We start from the raw sequence: 18,674 nt of genomic DNA, 5'->3' as shown, positions 1-18,674 counted from the left end.
CATTTAATTGTAAATTATAAATATAATACATTTTACATTTTAAAAAAACTAGCTTCTCAGTCGCTGGAATTATATCATTAAAAAAATACAGTGGTACCGTTTTTTGTATTCACCATAATACACTGTAAAAACGTCAACAGTCATAGACAATACGGTGAAAAAATTGCTGCTTGCCAGAATTTTACCAAAATAATCAGTGGCACCATTTTTCCATTTACAGGATTATGCTGTTGAAAAACACCATAAACTCTACGATAAAATTCTGGTAGCTGAGCTGCCAGTCTTTTCTTTTTAGATTTTTTTTTCTCCCAACATTCTGACTGAGGTTACAAATTTCTCAGATTGTAATGTTGTTGTGTGCATATGCAACATTGTAGTGTTTGCCTGTGTGTTGAACACATGACGAGGAGCTGGTCGATCATCAATTTCTTATATAATTTTTTGGGGTGATATGTTGTAATGACAAAACTGGAAATATGTGATGTTTCATATTATTAATGTGTGCATGTTCAAAATAAACTAAACTAAATAATTAAACAAACAATGACATCGAAACAACACCTATTGCCGTCATATTAGTGTATTCGACTTTATTAAATGTTTTGGTGTAATTGTATTTTATTTTTTTTTAAGTTTTCTTTGAAGTAATATAGAAATGTATTACGGTAGAGCTGTTTTCTATTTTATGGAGGAATTTAGTTTATCATAGCACTGGCATCCAACGTTATTAAAAAAGTATTGATTTTGAGAATTGATTCTGAATCGAAGGCAGCACGGTGGAACAGGGGTTAGTGCATGTGCCTCACAATACGAAGTTCCTGAGTAGTCCTGGGTTCAATCCCGGGCTTGGGATCTTTCTGTGTGGAGTTTGCATGTTCTCCCCGTGACTGCGTGGGTTCCCTCCGGTTACTCCGGCTTCTTCCCACCAACAAAGACATGCACCTGGGGATAGGTTGATTGGCAACACTAAATTGGCCCTAGTGTGTGAATGTGAGTTTGAATGTTGTCTGTCTATCTGTGTTGGCCCTGCGATGAGGTGGCGACTTGTCCAGGGTGTACCCCGCCTTCCGCCTAAATGCAGCTGAGATTGGCTCCAGCACCCCTCGCGACCCCAAAAGGGACAAGTGGTAGAAAATGGATGGATGGATGGATTCTGAATCGAATCGTAGAAATGTACCCAATTGCAGGAAATGTAGTCTTGATTTTCTTTCAGGGCTTACGTAGCAGCACTTTATGCTGATAGAAATGTTCCTCTTTTTTTCATTACTTTACTTCCTTTTTTCTCAAAGGCTGCTCAGATTTCTGAAAATAGAAGTCTTCAAGCAGGAGCGAAAGAACACAGACATAGATATTTTCAAAAATGCACATTTACGCAAGTGTCAAAAATAATGTCCATTTACACACAAGTGTAGCTAAAATAACAATTTGTCCAAGCCAGGACAAGAAACCACATACGACGTCACATACTGCAACATGTCTGTACATCAATTAATTTGATGTACAAAGACGTGTAAATTATCTTTAAAACCAGCGCACATTTACAGTTCACAGAGTCCAGGAAACAACAACTGATCTTGTTTGGTCCGCAATCTTAAGTGTGTTGGAATGTTGGTCTTCTGAAAGATTGAGTTTGACACCTTTTTATTATTTCTTTGGCTTCTTCCAGAACAATTAGTGTTACAAGGTCTATTCAGTATTTGTTTGTGGCGGTGCGCCACAGCAACATATTAGCCGCCACACCTTAAAAAATGTTTTTTTTTACGTGAAAACAAAATAAAGTGATATAATTCTCCGCCGACACGATGTGTTCACGGACCATGGGAAACATTATTATCATAATACACTAACACACACATTAACACCAGCAGGTAGTTGCTGTATAAATGGTTAATACAGTTGATCATTAGCACACTATTGATTAGTGATGCACCGGAAATTTGTCTGCCAAAAAAAGACGTACTTTGATCACCGGAAGACCACTTTCGAAATCGGACAATTTGATGAGGTAAGCCATACGCACGGGGTTGTACTGTGGACGTACTTTAATATATCCTAGATGCACCTGGGGAAAGTGATCTTCAAAATTTAAGATGACAGTGGCAACTTTTAAGGAGAGAAAGGCTCCTTGCAGCGCAAAGCAAATGTGATGACAGGTTCTCTACAGCTCGCTTTGTCGCTGACATGGAGCAACAGAAGTAAAGTCTCTAAACACGAGTACAGTCTACAATAACACCAACAATAGATGCTAGATTTTTATTCGACCAATTTTTAATAAAGAAAGAGTGACTAAAAGTATTGGAAATCTCAGTACGTTATACAATAAGCAGCAATCATTGAAAAATAGAGCTATGCTAATCAATAACAGATTTGTTTTAAATGTTTAAATGCAATTTTTTTTTTTTTTTTAAAGAAAATATATGCATCATAGCAAATAATGTGATGTCATGTTGACCACGCCCCCACCGCCACAGGTATCTTGGCAATTTAGGGAAAACCCTGCTATTGTTAAACAATCCATCTTGTGTGTCAGCTTATTTGAGACCTTTTGGAATGTCTGATGACGTCATGTTTTTCTCCCTGAACAGAGGAGGTGGTCTGTGCCACCACCTGTCTCCCACATACAACACCATCCTTTCAACCATTCCTAAAAGACTGCAATTTAGCATCCAACAAATAACAGAAGTTAGAAACATTCTGGTCACAGAATGCCATTTGTGCAATTAGTTTACAACTGAATGTTATGCTAACGTCGGGTATTCCGACTATTTTGGACTGGTAGTATCAATTCACAGCGACTGTTCTGCCACATAATACCTGAATGCTAACGAGGTGAAATTACACTTCAACGACTGTCGTTGGCTTTGACAGTTAGGATTGCTCGTTTGCATTTGTTTTTCTCACTACGATAGGGCAAAACCAGGCACACCCTCCTGGTTTTGGAGTATGAATATTTGGGGTTTTGGCACCAGCCTCTACACTAGATCTGACCAATCTAAGTCCATGAGAACGAACTGTTGAAGCCTACTCGGATGAGCGGCGAAACGTCTTCTAGAACAAACCAAACAGTCCAGTTGCAAACGATTGAACGCCCTGAGATGACTCCTCTGGCATTCTTTACCAGACCTTTTGTAGGCGTGGTTTCTTCCTGCATTATTTCCAGCACTTAGCAAGTCAAGTTTTGGATTTTTTTTCGGTCGTCTTTATTGGTTTTATTAGTTTCGGACATGCTTAACAACTACATTAAAGAATATGACATGACCAAAAAGTAGTTGGAAGAAACTGAATTTAATCCCCTTCCTCATGTCTGCTGATAGTTCACTTCTTGTCTTTAAAAAAAAATGTCAGCCTTTTCAAGTAGGAGACGAAAGAATGTAGAATGTGCAGCAAAATATTGATATCTTATGCTAAGATAATAAAAGGTCCACGTGACTGCGATGAGGAGAACATGGTCAGTCAGGCAACAAACTCAACAAACAAATAGTGGTGACGCTGCCACAGAAAAGGTATCTCAGGCCATGCCGTTACCATGACAACTGGAGGCTTCCTTACCAGTCAATCGTGACTTGTCTTTTTTTTTTCTTTTTTTTTTTTACTTTTGTCCAGCAAACCTGTTCTCTCCTCATTCTCACAAGCACACGTCTTTGCAATTTCCTTCCAACGTCAGCATTATAACACTTGCTGCTTGTGTGTGTGTGTGTGTGTGTGTGTGTGTGTGTGTGTGTGTGTGTGTGTGTGTGTGTGTGTGTGTGTGTGTGTGTGTGTGTGTGTGTGTGTGTGTGTGTGTGTGTGTGTGTGTGTGTGTGTGTGTGTGTGTGTGTGTGTGTGTGTGTGTGTGCGTGCGTGCGTGTGTGTGTGTGTAGGTGGATGTTGGAGTTGTTCACTTCACTCCTCTGGTTGAGCCTCTCATCCAGCAGCCCTTCAAACTGGTGGAGAAAGTGGTGAGGAATATTTTCCAGTTCCGCAGGAAGTTCTGCCACAAAGGAATCGGGTGAGTGTTGACGTTTTGTTTATTTCCTGCTCATGGCTCTATTATATTTAGGATTTACTGTACCACTCATCATACAGTACTTTTGAAAACGTTTCAACATCTGCAAAGGCCAGAAGTACCAGAATACCAAAACGGAGATGCCCACGTGGGCTGCCCAGTCGCCAATTTCCTTCCCCCTGTCCCTGCAAAGCGCCTGCATGCGGGCCCAGATAACAACAGAACACAGACTGTGTGAACGAGAGCAGCAATTATTAGTCACTGAGGTGACGCAGGAACGACGAGGCAGCAGATTTTATGTAATGACTGCAGCGTGTTGGCGGAAACTGAATTGTACTGGCGATCATAAAGCACAGCTGCACACGTATTCACTGGTAAGGAGGGACATTTGACTGAATATGAACAAAAAATTTATCATTTAAAACATTTTGGGAGGGATTACCTAAATATCCTGAACTCCTGTTTCCATGCCAGTGTGGTGTTGAGCAGAATAATACTGTCTTAGTGGAGGTGGAAGTCACCATTAAATCGGTTAATTTGATTAGAAAGGAGCTTTGATTTATATTCTGTTGCTTCGATTAAGATTAAAAACCAGACCACAGTGCATGGAACTTTAAATAGTTTCCACACGGACACTGCAATATAGCGCACATGTGTTTTGTTTTTTTATCAATGCACACATGTCAAAAGTGCAATTTCAATGTTGGTGATGTGCATTTATTAGAAGAAGAAAAAAAAAGTTTATGGCAAGCGGAAAATTTGTTGTTTGAATTGAACTATTATCCCTAAAATGTGCATTAAGACTACACACTGTGTTTTATCTAATTAAACGACTATTCGTTGTTGGTAGACTTGTTGGACTGACTGGCTGTGTTATCGCGTTTGCGACAGCACGAAGGTCGCAGAACAGAGACTCTCTGCAGGCTTATACACACACGTATGCATCCACAGAAAATACATGCCACACACACACGTACCCCACCCCTCACATCACATTTCGCCTTCGCCCTTCAAAGGAAAGTGGAGTAGTGCCCCTTGTGGCTGGCAGCTTCGGGCCGAATGCCCGCTCCTTCTCCCTTCGTTACAAATCTTGAGTTGTATGTGGTCATATGTATATGTGCTTTGCTCAAGGTCTCTAACTAACCCCCCAGGACAGGGTTTCTACATTTAAATCTAATTTAATACTTTTTCATGCCACTTGAAAACATTTAATGTCTGCAGCTGGTTAGTATACGTATATATCAAAAGCTCACAACTGTAAGCATTTGACAATGATAATCTTGAATAGTTAAAAAGTTTACATTAAAGGGGAACATTATCACAATTTCAGAATGGTTAAAAACATTAAAAATCAGTTCCCAGTGGCTTATTATATTTTTCGAAGTTTTTTTCAAAATTTTACCCATCACACAATATCCCTAAAAAAAGCTTCAAAGTGCCTGATTTTAACCATCGTTATAAACACCCGTCCATTTTCCTGTGACGTCACATAGTGAAGCCAACACAAACAAACATGGCGGAAAGAACAGCAAGCTATAGCGACATTAGCTCAGATTCAGACTCGGATTTCAGCAGCTTAAGCGATTCAACAGATTACGAATGTATTGAAACGGATGGTTGTAGTGTGGAGGCAGGTAGTGAAAACGAAATTGAAGAAGAAACTGAAGCTATTGAGCCATATCGGTTTGAACCGTATGCAAGCGAAACCGACGAAAACGACACGACAGCCAGCGACACGGGAGAAAGCGAGGACGAATTCGGCGATCGCCTTCTAACCAACGATTGGTATGTGTTTGTTTGGCATTAAAGGAAACTAACAACTATGAACTAGGTTTACAGCATATGAAATACATTTGGCAACAACATGCACTTTGAGACAGCCCAATTTTCATCAATTAATATATTCTGTAGACATACCCTCATGTCTTCTCTTGATCATCTTCGGTGGCATAAGGGACGGTGTGAGCCAGGGGGTTTAGCTCGCTCGTCTGCGGGAACAAACTGCCGCCATTGCTTGCCGTGCTACCGAGGTCCTTTGTCCCTGAATTGCTCACACACTCCGGCAGATTCAATGGGGGTCTGGCGGCAGATTTCTTTGACTTTATCGTTGGAAATGCATCTGCTTTGAGTGTCGCAGGATATCCACACATTCTTGCCATCTCTGTCGTAGTATAGCTTTCGTCGGTAAAGTGTGCGGAACAAACGTCCAATTTCTTGCCACTTTCGCATCTTTGGGCCACTGGTGCAACTTGAATCCGTCCCTGTTCGTGTTGTTACACCCTCCGACAACACACCGGCGAGGCATGATGTCTCCAAGGTACGGAAAACAGTCGAAAAAACAGAAAATAACAGAGCTGATTTGACTCGGTGTTTGAGAAAATGGCGGATTGCTTCCCGGTGTGACGTCACGTCCGAGAGCGAATATTAGAAAGGCGTTTAATTCGCCAAAATTCACCCATTTAGAGTTCGGAAATCGGTTAAAAAAATATATGGTCTTTTTTCTGCAACATCAAGGTATATATTGACGCTTACATAGGTCTGGTGATAATGTTCCCCTTTAAGTGTTAGTATCTGGTAAATTAGAATTGACTCACAAGACTGTTTCATCTGAGAATGTATTTGTATTTCAGAATCAGAAGTACTTTGTTATTCCCCGTGGGGAAATTATTTATTTATTTTGCAGTAGCAGCAGCTGACAGTTGTGGTGGTGACAGCAGAAGTTGCTTTGTTGGTCACACTGAAATAAATTTGACATTGTTCACTGCTGCCTGCCTTTAATGGCCGACTTGTGAGTTAACTGCATTGATGCCCATGAGGCAAAGTTTGGAGACTCTTTGCACACGCTGCGGAACGCTTCTCTGGGTCTACCATGGACGAGCTTTAACCAGCTTTTGAAAAGTTAGCCAGCCAGCCACTTTTGCTGAAATTTGCATTTTCCCAACATGTATTAATTTTCTCACTTTTGCCACAGCTTCAGCAGGATGTAGAAAAAATATTAAATGGGATCTAAACTTATTTTTTAAATGTTGCCTATCATTCACAATCCTTATGTAAGACAAGAACACGTATGTTTTTTTTAATGCATTCTAAGTCAGGGGTAGGGAACCTATGGCTCTAGAGCCAGATGTGGCTCTTTTGATGACTGCATCTGGCTCTCAGATAAATCTTAGCTGACATTGCTTAACACGATAAGTAATTAATCATTCCGCTGGTAAAAATAACGTTCAAATTATAAAACATTCTAATGCATTTTAATCCATCCATCAGTTTTCTATCGCACCTGTTCAAGAAGTCGCATTAATGGTAAGAAGTATTTTATTTATTATTGGTTAGCTTTAGAATAACAATGTTATTAATAAGAATAAGAGACTTATTATACTCTAAAAATGTTGGTTTTACTTAAAAATGTTAAATTGTTTAGTTGTATTCAGTGTTAAAAAATATTATATGGCTCTCACAGAAATACATTTTGAAATATTTGGCTTTCATGGCTCTCTCAGCCAAAAAGGTTCCCGACCCCTGTTCTAAGTTGTAAATAAACGTTAGAAAAATCCCAACCATCCTAATTGTAATAATGGGAGTGCCTTTATTCCGCCCACAAAGCCCCCTAAATAAGTGAAGTGAATTATATTTATACAGCGCTTTTCTCTAGTGACTCAAAGCGCTTTACATAGTGAAACCCAATATCTAAGTTACATTTAAACCAGTGTGGGGGGGCACTGGGAGCAGTTGGGTAAAGTGTCTTGCCCAAGGACACAACAGCAGTGACTAGGATGGCAGAAGCGGGGATCGAACCTGGAACCCTCAAGTTGCTGGCACGGCCGCTCTACCAACTGAGCTATACCGCCCCCAATAAGAATTAGTTGATCAATATAACAAACCTAGAAGTAATTTTTGCAATGTTATCTCTTTAAAACATGCTGGAAAAAATGCATATTCTCTGAAAATATGTCTTATAATAGCCACAGACTGGAGGATACAATTCAGGATACAATTTTAAAATGTGTTAAAAGGTTTTTTCATAGTAGGAATACAAATGATGCATGTGTTTGAAAAGGATGACTGATTTAAATATTTTAGACACCTCATAGAATGATATTTGCATCCTTTAGATGCATTAAAAATAGGCTCAGTCAATAAAAAATCTTGAATCGATTGTATTTTATCCCCTCTCATTGTTTAAAAATAAGTACAGTAGATAGAAAGTTCTGTATAAAGTGTGAGGCAGCTGAAGGAACTCTTATTCGTTTACTGTGGGAATGTCAGAGAATAAGACTTGTGGTCTCGTGAGAATTGTCTTGTTTGTCTATCCTGGGCCACCGTAGGTCACGTGAGGCGTGTCACCACAGCTGCTAATGTTAGCAAAGTTAGGTCCTGCGTGTTGAACTGCAGGCGGCTGAAAAAAAAAAAAAGAATGGTTTATGAAACAAGCTCAGCTTCCTCATAAACATGACATGTGTCACACACAGTTGAACACTACAGCCTACACTCACCAAATAATGGCAAGGTTTGGGCCCCCAGAGTCGTTGTTTTTTTTGTTTTGTTTTGTTTTTTAATTATAGTAAATCATAAAAGTCAGAATGAGAGCCGTTTGTTTTTGACATATTAAGGCAGCGCTTTTCACACTTTTGGACCGGACCTTTTTAAAACTCTTCTATCCAGTTTGAGAGCCGCAGCTGAAGAAAAGAGACATGAACAGACGTAGCAATTGATTGATTACAGCAAAGCTATTGAGTTTATTTTCATTTCAGTGACTGGGTCCAGTCCTACAATTGTAATAAAACACATTTAATACCTCTGGACATCGCATATAATGGTTTTTGACTAGAGATGTCCGATAATGGCCTTTTTGCCGATATTCCGATATTGTCCAACTCTTAATTACCAATTCCGATATCAACCGATACCGATAAATACAGTCGTGGAATTAACACATGATTATGCCTAATTTTGTTGTGATGCCCCGCTGGATGCATTAAACAATGTAACAAGGTTTTCCAAAATAAATCAACTCAAGTTATGGAAAAAAATGCCAACATGGCACTGCCATATTTATTATTGAAGTCACAAAAGTGCATTATTTTTTTTAACATGCCTCAAAACAGCAGCTTGGAATTTAGGACATGCTCTCCCTGAGAGAGCATGAGGGGGTTGAGGTGGGCTGAGTTGGGGGGGCGGGGGTAGCGGGGGGTGTATATTGTAGCGTCCCGGAAGAGTTAGTGCTGCAAGGGGTTCTGGGTATTTTTTCTGTTGTGTTTATGTTGTGTTACGGTGCGGATGTTCTCCCGAAATGTGTTTGTCATTCTTGTTTGATGTGGGTTCACAGTGTGGCGCATATTTGTAACAGTGTTAAAGTTGTTTATACGGCCACCCTCAGTGTGACCTGCATGGCTGATGACTAAGTATGCCTTGTATCCACTTGTGTGTGTGAAAAACCGTAGATATTATGTGACTGGGCCGGCACGCAAAGGCAGTGCCTTTAAGGTTTATTGGCGCTCTGTACCTCTCCCTACGTCCGTGTACCATTCGGTACAGCGCCGTTTTAGTAATCAATTTTACTTTTTGAAACTGATACTGATAATTTCTGACATTACATTTTAAAGCATTTATCGGCCGATAATATCGGCATTCCGATATTATCGGACATCTCTATTTTTGACCATTACATTCGCTAAATCCATTTAATGACTTTTAATGCTTTTTAATGCCTGGCGGAAACCCTGCTGGAGTTTAGTTTTGGACTTACTTTGTCCTTCTCCTTTCCCCCCATCTTTACCATGTTCTTTACCATGTTCTTTACCATGTCCCCACCTTTTACGCTGCATCAGCTTCCTGTTCTGCCACCCTGCACAATGTATGTCTGCTCTCAAAATGTCATTTCTTTCAACTTTTAAAAGTGCAATGACAATGATGTGCTATATTTTCCTAATCTATAGATTACTAAAATACATAAACGGATTTAGTGGATTTAACGGATAAAGTGGATTTAGAGCAATCAGGAAAAGCGGTAGAAAAGTCAAAGTCTGAACGATGGTCACACGCATAGGCGCCGATCCCGTGGGTGCTTCGGGGCCCAAGCACCCACGTGGGATTGATAGCAATTTTCAATCTTTAAAATAATTTTAGAAAAATCAATCTTGTTGTAGTTATTTTATGGCGAGTTTGGTCCGATTTACAAAATAATAAAGCCACAAATCATATGGGATATTAACTTCGCTGAACGTCTTTTTTTTTTTTTTTTTTAATACACACACACCGAGCACCCACTGGCAGAAATGTAGATCGGCACCTATGCACACACACTAGGTGTGGTGAAATTATCCTCTGCATTTGACCCATCCCCATGTTCACTCCCTGGGAGGTGAGGGGAGCAGTGAGCAGCAGCAGTGGCCGCGCTCGGGAATCATTTTGGTGATTTAACCCCCAATTCCAACTAGGGCTACAACAACAATTATAAAAATAGTTGGCGATTAATTTAGTCATCGATTCGTTGGATCTATGCTATGCGCAGAAGCTACTTTTTTTATTTTTTTATTTTATTTTATTATTATTATTTTTTTAACAAACCTTTATTTATAAACTGCAACATTTACAAGAGAAACAATAATCAAAATAAGTATGGTGCCAGTATGCTGTTTTTTCTCCAATAAAATACTGGAAAGGATAGAAATGTAGTTTGTCTCTTTTATCCGATTATTAATCGATTAATCGAAGTAAAAATCGACAGATTAATCGATTATCAAAATAATTGTTAGTTGCAGCCCTAATTCCAACCCTTGATGCTGAGTGCCAAGCAGGGAGTTAATGGCTCCCATAATGCAATCAAGTAAAACATAAAACATTTTTTCCAGGATTCTGACCATTTGTTAATTAAATTAATCATGATTAGTCACAATTAATCAAAATGCAAAAGCAAAATTAAATTGATGAAAAATGTAGTTGTTAGACATGACTAGTTGTTATTATATTGTACTTTATTATAATCAAGCATTTTTAATTAACAACCACTCAAGAAGTTTTTTGTTTTTTTAAGTACTGCGGCAGCACAATTATTTTGGCCACTATAACTCTAATAATTTGGAGTCCATGAGAAAGTGAAATCTTTGGTTATAAGTTATGCAGCACAGTACAGAGAACAAACTGACCCACTTCTGGTCTGTGTGGTCCAGTTCTGATGAAACTGTCATGGCAGAAATCCTTTAAATCAAAATCAGGTGTTTTCCAAATGTGGACACAAAGTTACTGTTTTTCTTCCTCCAGGTTGTCTGTGATCAGCTGTTTCTCTGCTGTAGTGGAGTTGCTAATACACATTTTATGGATTCAGTGAAGTTAATCACTACATGACAATTGTGAGCTGAAGGGTGAAGGGATGAAAAATGAACGATCTCTGGGTGTGATTTCAAGTGGTTTCATTGGGATCCATTAGGACAGTTGCTCTTTCACCAAGTACCACCTCAGAAAACACTCAGCTCTCCAAGTACCAACACTAAAATAGAGTAGTGTAGTAGGCCTAAGTATTCATTAAAAACAGGGCAGATGTTTTATTTAACTATTATATTTAATATTTTGGCCACTGTAACACTACACACAGTTTGAACAGTAACACTGTTTGAATATTTAATCAAGTGATTCTGTGGCGTACCACTAGATGGAGCTTGTGTGCCACAGTTTGAGAATCACTGCATGAGGATCAGGAAGTTATCAGAGCGACCTGAACAGAGGACTTGAATTGTTCCCCCGCAGGATGTTGTTCCCTGAGGCCAGTCGTGACGCGCTGACAGAGGAGATGATGCACAAGGCAGACGTGACGCCCACCCTGCGGCCCACAGAACTCACCATCCCCCACATCAAGGCGCTAGCGGACGCCTACGCTCACATGTGCGCCCGCGACCTGCACCTGATCCACTTTGAGTTCCGAGACGAGCTGCGACTGAAACACTTGTCCAAGCGGGAGAGGAGCGCAGATGCCGAGCGGGACGGCGGAGAGCCCCCGGCGACCACGGTGAAAAGGACAAAGAGAGAGACGAGCTCCTGTTAGCGGCTTTGACATTTCCACCTGGCGCTGAGATGCATTTTTTAACACGCTTTTACACGCAACCAGCAGCAACAACTGTGCGTGTCTGCTTCAAGTTGGGGGACATAATGGAGTGTTTGTTGTAGAATAGCTCAACTATCATGTGGGTGTAAATAACATGACTGCATCATGTCCAGGTCATTTATTTGTACGTCACTTGGGAGGCGGAGCCACGTGGGAGGACAATAAGCCATGAGGAAACATGCATGTGATGTGTGGTGGGAAAACATATCTAATCTCACATTCATGTGTTTTTTTTTTCATTACTGTATCTCACTACTATGATGTCACATTGCTTTCTAATAAACAAAAAAAGTCACTTATCTTCCTGTATGTATGAAATATGTATGTACATTCAGTATATATGTAGACATTTGTATTTATATATGCATTTATATATATATATATATATGTGTGTATATATGTATATTTGTATACAGTATATACATTTATGTGTATAAATATATGTATGTATATATATACATGTATGTGTGTATATTTATGTATGTATGTGTGTATATTTGTATACAGTATATACATTTATATGTGTATAAATATATGTATGTATATATATACATGTATGTGTGTATATATGTATATTTATGTATGTATGTGTGTGTATATTTGTATACATTTATATGTGTATAAATATATGTATGTATATATACATGTATATGTGTGTGTATATCTACATATATATATGTAGATATAGACTTAATTCAAATGTCACATCTCTAACACACATAACGCCATCATGGCTCGCCTCTTAGCATCCACACACAGCACCAACATTTTAGCAGAAAGACACAAATATAATAAATCTATTTGTGCCAGTATAGGATAAAGTTATGTACATGTTCCACTTTTGCATCTCATTGCACATAGCTATAGTGTAGTGGTATATATGTATGTATACATGTATATGTGTGTATATATATGTATAAATATACATATATATGTATGTATATACCGTAATGGCTGCTGCTATTTCTAATATAAAGCAGCGTAAAGTTCTAACATATCTGTCAGTAGACTCCAGAGGTGGGACCAAGTCATTGCTTTGCAAGTCACAAGTAAGTCTCAAGTCTTTGCCCTCAACAAGTCCCGAGTCAAGACAGGCAAGTTCCGAGTCAAGTCCAAAGTCAAGACTGGAAAGTCTCAAGTCAAGTACCAAGTCCTGCATTTTGAGTTTCGAGTCCTTTCAAGTCCTTTTAACCACAGACTAATATATTTACACAGATTGTGTATGCTTTTAAAACGCTGTATTTATTTATTAAAACAAGTGCATTTGAAATTGCAGGGAAAAAAATCGTGCTGACATTGCACTTCATAATAGCACTATTAACCAGTCATTTTAAACATTTAACTCATTCCTTTACAGAATAAACCTATTTGAAAAAACAAGTGCAACTGTACTTATTTGCACAAAAGTGTTAACATTGTATTTCCATGGCATATTGCATTGTAACTAGTTCCACAGCAGTTTCCATCCTGTTCTTACCTTATCTCATTGATCTCATCTCATACTGTATGTGTGTTTATGTGTGCGTACACATGAAAAACATAACAAATACATAAACATAACAATGAACAGAGTTGGTACTTTTTAGATGTCAGGGCCCTATGCAATATGTACACATATTCTTAATATAGTATACATTTTAACTGACCTTTATTTGAATATGTTTGTCTTTTTGTAGGTGGCTAAAATACGCGGTGCTGCTGACCGCCGTCTAACGTTACATTACTGTGTGTGATACATTCACTAACGTAACGTTATGTGTCGGTACCTCATGCAACCCTGCTTAAAAAAAAACACTTAACAAAAGGTATGAATAAGGTAGTGAACTGCAGTGGACGCAACAGATTGCCGAGTTTGCAATGACGTTATAACCATAGACATCTTATAAGTAGACGCAGCTTTGGCTGCTGTGACGCGAGCAATTTGGCCGCCATCTTGAAGTGGTGATGAGGAGCCGGAGAGCAGCCTAAACTGACAGTTGACAGGTAGAAAACAAAGATGCTAAACTGACCGTTGACAGGTAGAAAACAAAGATGCTAAACTGACAGTTGACAGGTAGAAAACAAAGATGCCGGGTTGGTGTTCAGCGTTTTCCTGCTCAAATGTGCGGATTGTTGAAAACAGGAATCGGGGGATTACTTTTCACAAGTAAGATTTAACATTAACGTACTATTGGTTGTATTTTATGAAAAGAATATTACCACAGAGTTGAGAAGGAGCAAAGATATTCAATATTTGTATGTGAAAATCACAAATAAATCTTCTGGGGGAGGATGACGCCCCTACAGGGGTTTGGTTTACAAACTTTCAGCCCCACCTAAAACAAAATTCACCAGCCGCCACTGATTATGATGCATTCTCATTTTAGGCAAAATTTAAGACAATACTTTCTTAACAGTATAATTGTAACCAGGAATAAGTCTTCAAGTAACAATTTTCAAATACTAACATTGTTGGGTAAAACAGAATTTAGTTTTATTCTGAATCCAGTGAAACAAATTGGTGGTTTTAGCTGATATAAAGACTTGCAAGTGTTTATATATGTTTATGTTTAAGTATTTGGCAGACGCTTTTATCCAAAGTGACATACATAAAAAATACATATAAAACAATCACTGTAAACATTATCATTTAAGGGAAGAATGTAATAAAAAATATCAATACAAAGTGTCAAGACAGAATAAACTCTCTGCTGCTGCAGCAACAGAGATAGTCTATAGATAAATAGATATCTAATGTATTCATACATTGTTTATGTAGAATATACGCATGTTTATATAACCTAATCATTGTTTTTTTAACTTAAAAATAGCTGACCGTTTTTTCCCCCTTCTCTGGGATTACAGTATTACTGCAAACAGTCAAACTGCAAACCCAACAAGAACTTTTTGCCAAATTTCACACCCCCAGAGATGCAGCCGTCAGGACAAGTTTCGTCATTTCTCACAAAATTGCCAGAAAAAGTAAGGCGTTTTCTGACGGAGAGTTTATTAAGGAGTGCTTATTGGACTCTATTGCGCTGATATGCCCGAAGAAGAGGGGCGCATTTGACAACGTGTCACTCTCCCGACGCACTGTAACGAGGCGGGTTGAGACCATCGCTGGAAACTTGGTAGCTTCACCTCAAGAACAGAACGGCCGACTTTGACTGTTTTTTTTTTTTAACTGAGAGCTGTGATGTACGTGACACCGCCCAGCTGCTCATCTTCTTACGTGGGATAACTGCAGACTTTCAAATCACGGAGGAGCTGGCAGCCATGCAGTCAATTAAAGGAACAACCACAGGTAATGACTTGTTCACATAGGTAAATGCGTGTTTGGACATGTTAGGACTGAAATGGGCCCTGCGATGAGGTGGCGACTTGTCCAGGGTGTACACCGCCTTCCGCCCGATTGTAGCTGAGATAGGCTCCAGCGCCCCCCGCGACCCTGAAGGGAATAAGCGGTAGGAAATGGATGGATGGATGGATGGATGGATGGAGGACTGAAATGGGACAAGCTGGCAGGTGTGACAACAGATGGTTGTCCAAATCTGACGGCGAAAAATGTTGGACTTTTAAAGAGGATGCAGGATAAAGTGACCGAAATTAACCCTGTACAGGAATTGACATTTTTGCATTGTATTATACATCAGGAAGTGTTGTGTAACACAGTGTTAAAAATAAAACCATCAAAAGCAATCTGCTTTTGTATAAAATTAAGTTAGGTTAAATGAAATTATTATTATTATTATTATTATTATTAATTATTATTATCCTCTCCAAAGTTTCTCATAGTCATTCACATCGACGTCCCACTGGGGTGAGTTTTTCCTTGCCCTTATGTGTACCGAGGATGTCGTTGTGGCTTGTGCAGCCCTTTGAGACACTTGTGATTTAGGGCTATATAAATAAACATTGATTGATTGATTGATTGATTGATTGATTGATTATTAATTATTATTATTATTATTATTATTAATCTTACGGTATATCAAAAATAATATTGAGCAAAATTTAATTGAAATATTGTCGATGTGGCCCTCCAGCAGTGCTCGGGTTGCTCATGCGGCCCCCGGTAAAAAATGAATTGCCCACCCCTGATATAATCATTGAGTGCATGTCTTGAATTTAGTTTTTGAGATGCTCTGCAATAACCTCCATAGTCGTGGTTTCCTAAGCAAGAAACCACAAGTTTCTTGCTTCGGAAAGATGCGTTACACTATATTTTTAGTTGACAAAATGTACTACAATTTTAGTCGACTGAAACTGGACTAATTTAGATGGCTGAAACGAAAATATATTTTTGTCAAAAGACTGACTAAAACTAAATAAAACATTGCTGTCAAAATAACACTGCTTCACATAATCACTAATAAAGTGGCCTTTAATTCCTGTTTCCTATAGATGGATGGATCCATCGATGATAGATAGATACTTCTTAAATAAAAAGTCACATCTCCAGCAGCTTACAAGGTAGGTACACACAGAGGCATGCAAGGTTTAGAAAAAAAGTAATTTTTTTTTGCTCCCCCTGGGAAAAGCCGAAGGATATGGGGGAGAAAAGATCTGCTCAGTCTGTCAGTAGAGCAGGACAGTGAGCGCTAAATAAATTGTGTCCTCCTCAATGCTTCCAACAGTGGCAGCTTAGAGTCCTACTGAAAGTCGAACATGAACAGAGTAAACTAGACTGTCGTCCCCTGTGGTGGTCTAGTGCTGCTGGTCCGGGTGTCAGACCTGCAGTTCCCCAGTCGTACGTACTGAGGTCTGCTCGTCACCTTGTCTGTGATCCATGTCACCATGCAGGTGTGATCCTACTCCCATCTTTGTAGCTTACCACCACTATGGTGTGACTGTGGAGTGAATGAATGACGGCTTCTCACTATTGTAACACACTTGCAGTCACTTGAAAAAAGCGCTACATAAATCTTTCCCATGATTATTATTATTAGCTGTTGCATGGCAGTGAGACTATGCTAATGTGAATTTAGATGACCTAATTGTGTCTTGTTTTATATGCGCATCAATACGGCAGTGGTTCTTAGACTTATTTCACCAAGTACCACCTCAGAAAACACTTGGCTCTCCGAGTGGCTTATAAGGCCTAAGTATTCATCAAAAACTGGGCAGAGGTTTTATTTTAAAAGTTTATTTAATATTTTTGGGCACTGCAACATTACACACAGTTTGAATTTAGGAACATAAAACATTGTACTTTAATTAAGTGATTTTTTGGCGTACCTCTAGATCAGACCTGGGAAAAATTAAGTCCCAGGGGCCGCATGCGGCCTGTTAAGACTTTTTAATCTGGCCTGCCGGACATTCCCAAATAATTTTTTTAGATCTTTAAGATGAAAGTGTAGCTGCCATTATGATGTGCAGTGATGTGTTCTAATGACCGTAAGTCTTGAACTATACAAACTATTTCAATGGTTGGAATCTGCGCTTTTGCATGATATACTACTTACTATGGTAATCTAATTAGTTACTATGGTAATCTAATTAGTTACTATGGTCATCTACGTCACAACAGCTCAGACGAGGCGCCAAGCAGTGTGGGCGGGGAGCATTTCCACAGAGTGTTTCCAGAGCAGCCAGCCTGAAATGTGGGTGTCAGGGACAGACGCGGAAGGAGATTTTTACAACAAAGTTCTAAAGCTTAGTGATATATCAGATTGTAGGTGGGGGTTTTTTTTTACCATCCGCGTTCATATTTCGCCGTGCTTGTTGCATTTTTCTTGAGTTTCGCTTGATTGTAAAATCAAGTGTGACATTCATATTTTTTGTCAATATTCAGTGTTTTATCGTTCATAGAAAACTTTCAAATTCCATTCCGTTTTTTAAGGCGGTCCGTCATAACGTTTTTAGCATTCAATCAGACATTATTGTGAGGTTTTGTATTAGTGTTCCTAAAAATAGATATACCGGCCCCCAGACACATTTTTTTCTCTAAATTTTAGATTTTAAACATTTTAGCAGAAACATAACAATATAATACATCTATTTGTGCCAGCATAGGATAAAGTTATATATATATATATATATATATATATATATATATATATATATATATATATATATATATATATATATATATATTAGGGCTGTGAATCTTTGGGTGTCCCACGATTCGTTTCAAAATCTTTTTTTTTTTTTTTTCAATTCAACGCGATTCTTGATTCAAAAACGATATTTCTCCGATTCAAAAGGATTCTCTATTCATTCAATACATAGGATTTCAGCAGGATCTACCCCAGTCTGCTGACATGCAAGCAGAGTAGTAGATTTTTGTAAAAAGCTTTTATAATTGTAAAGGACAATGTTTTATCAACTGATTGCAATAAGGTCAATTTGTTTTAACTATTAAATGAACCAAAAATATGACTTATTTTATCTTTGTGAAAATATTGGACACCGTGTGTTGTCAAGCTTATGATATGCGATGAAGCCACTGTGACACTATTGTTCTTTTTTTTTTTTTTTATAAATGTCGGAAGGCAAAGCTCTCAATTTACCGGTCGATCTACGTTCCCATCCTCACCTATGGTCATGAGCTTTGGGTTATGACCGAAAGGACAAGATCACGGGTACAAGCGGCCGAAATGAGTTTCCTCC

General features: G+C 38.7%; 1 protein-coding gene across 2 annotated transcripts in view; it reads left to right on the top strand.

Annotated features, from left to right (window-relative positions):
* tfb1m (transcription factor B1, mitochondrial) overlaps window positions 1-12,382 on the top strand; it is a 77,219-nt gene extending 64,837 nt beyond the window's left edge. For both annotated transcript variants that reach the window (XM_061968612.1, XM_061968613.1), the window contains exons 7-8: window positions 3,861-3,988; window positions 11,729-12,382. In XM_061968612.1, coding sequence (XP_061824596.1) covers window positions 3,861-3,988; window positions 11,729-12,023 — 423 coding nt within the window. In that variant the 3' untranslated portion in view covers window positions 12,024-12,382. The remainder of the gene's footprint in view (window positions 1-3,860; window positions 3,989-11,728) is intronic.
* The last annotated feature ends 6,292 nt before the right edge of the window (window positions 12,383-18,674 follow it).

The sequence above is a fragment of the Nerophis lumbriciformis genome, linkage group LG08 (genome assembly GCF_033978685.3).
Source record: "Nerophis lumbriciformis linkage group LG08, RoL_Nlum_v2.1, whole genome shotgun sequence".
NCBI lineage: Eukaryota > Metazoa > Chordata > Actinopteri > Syngnathiformes > Syngnathidae > Nerophis > Nerophis lumbriciformis.
Note: the sequence above shows the minus strand (reverse complement) of the source record. Positions and strands in the feature narration are given on the sequence as shown.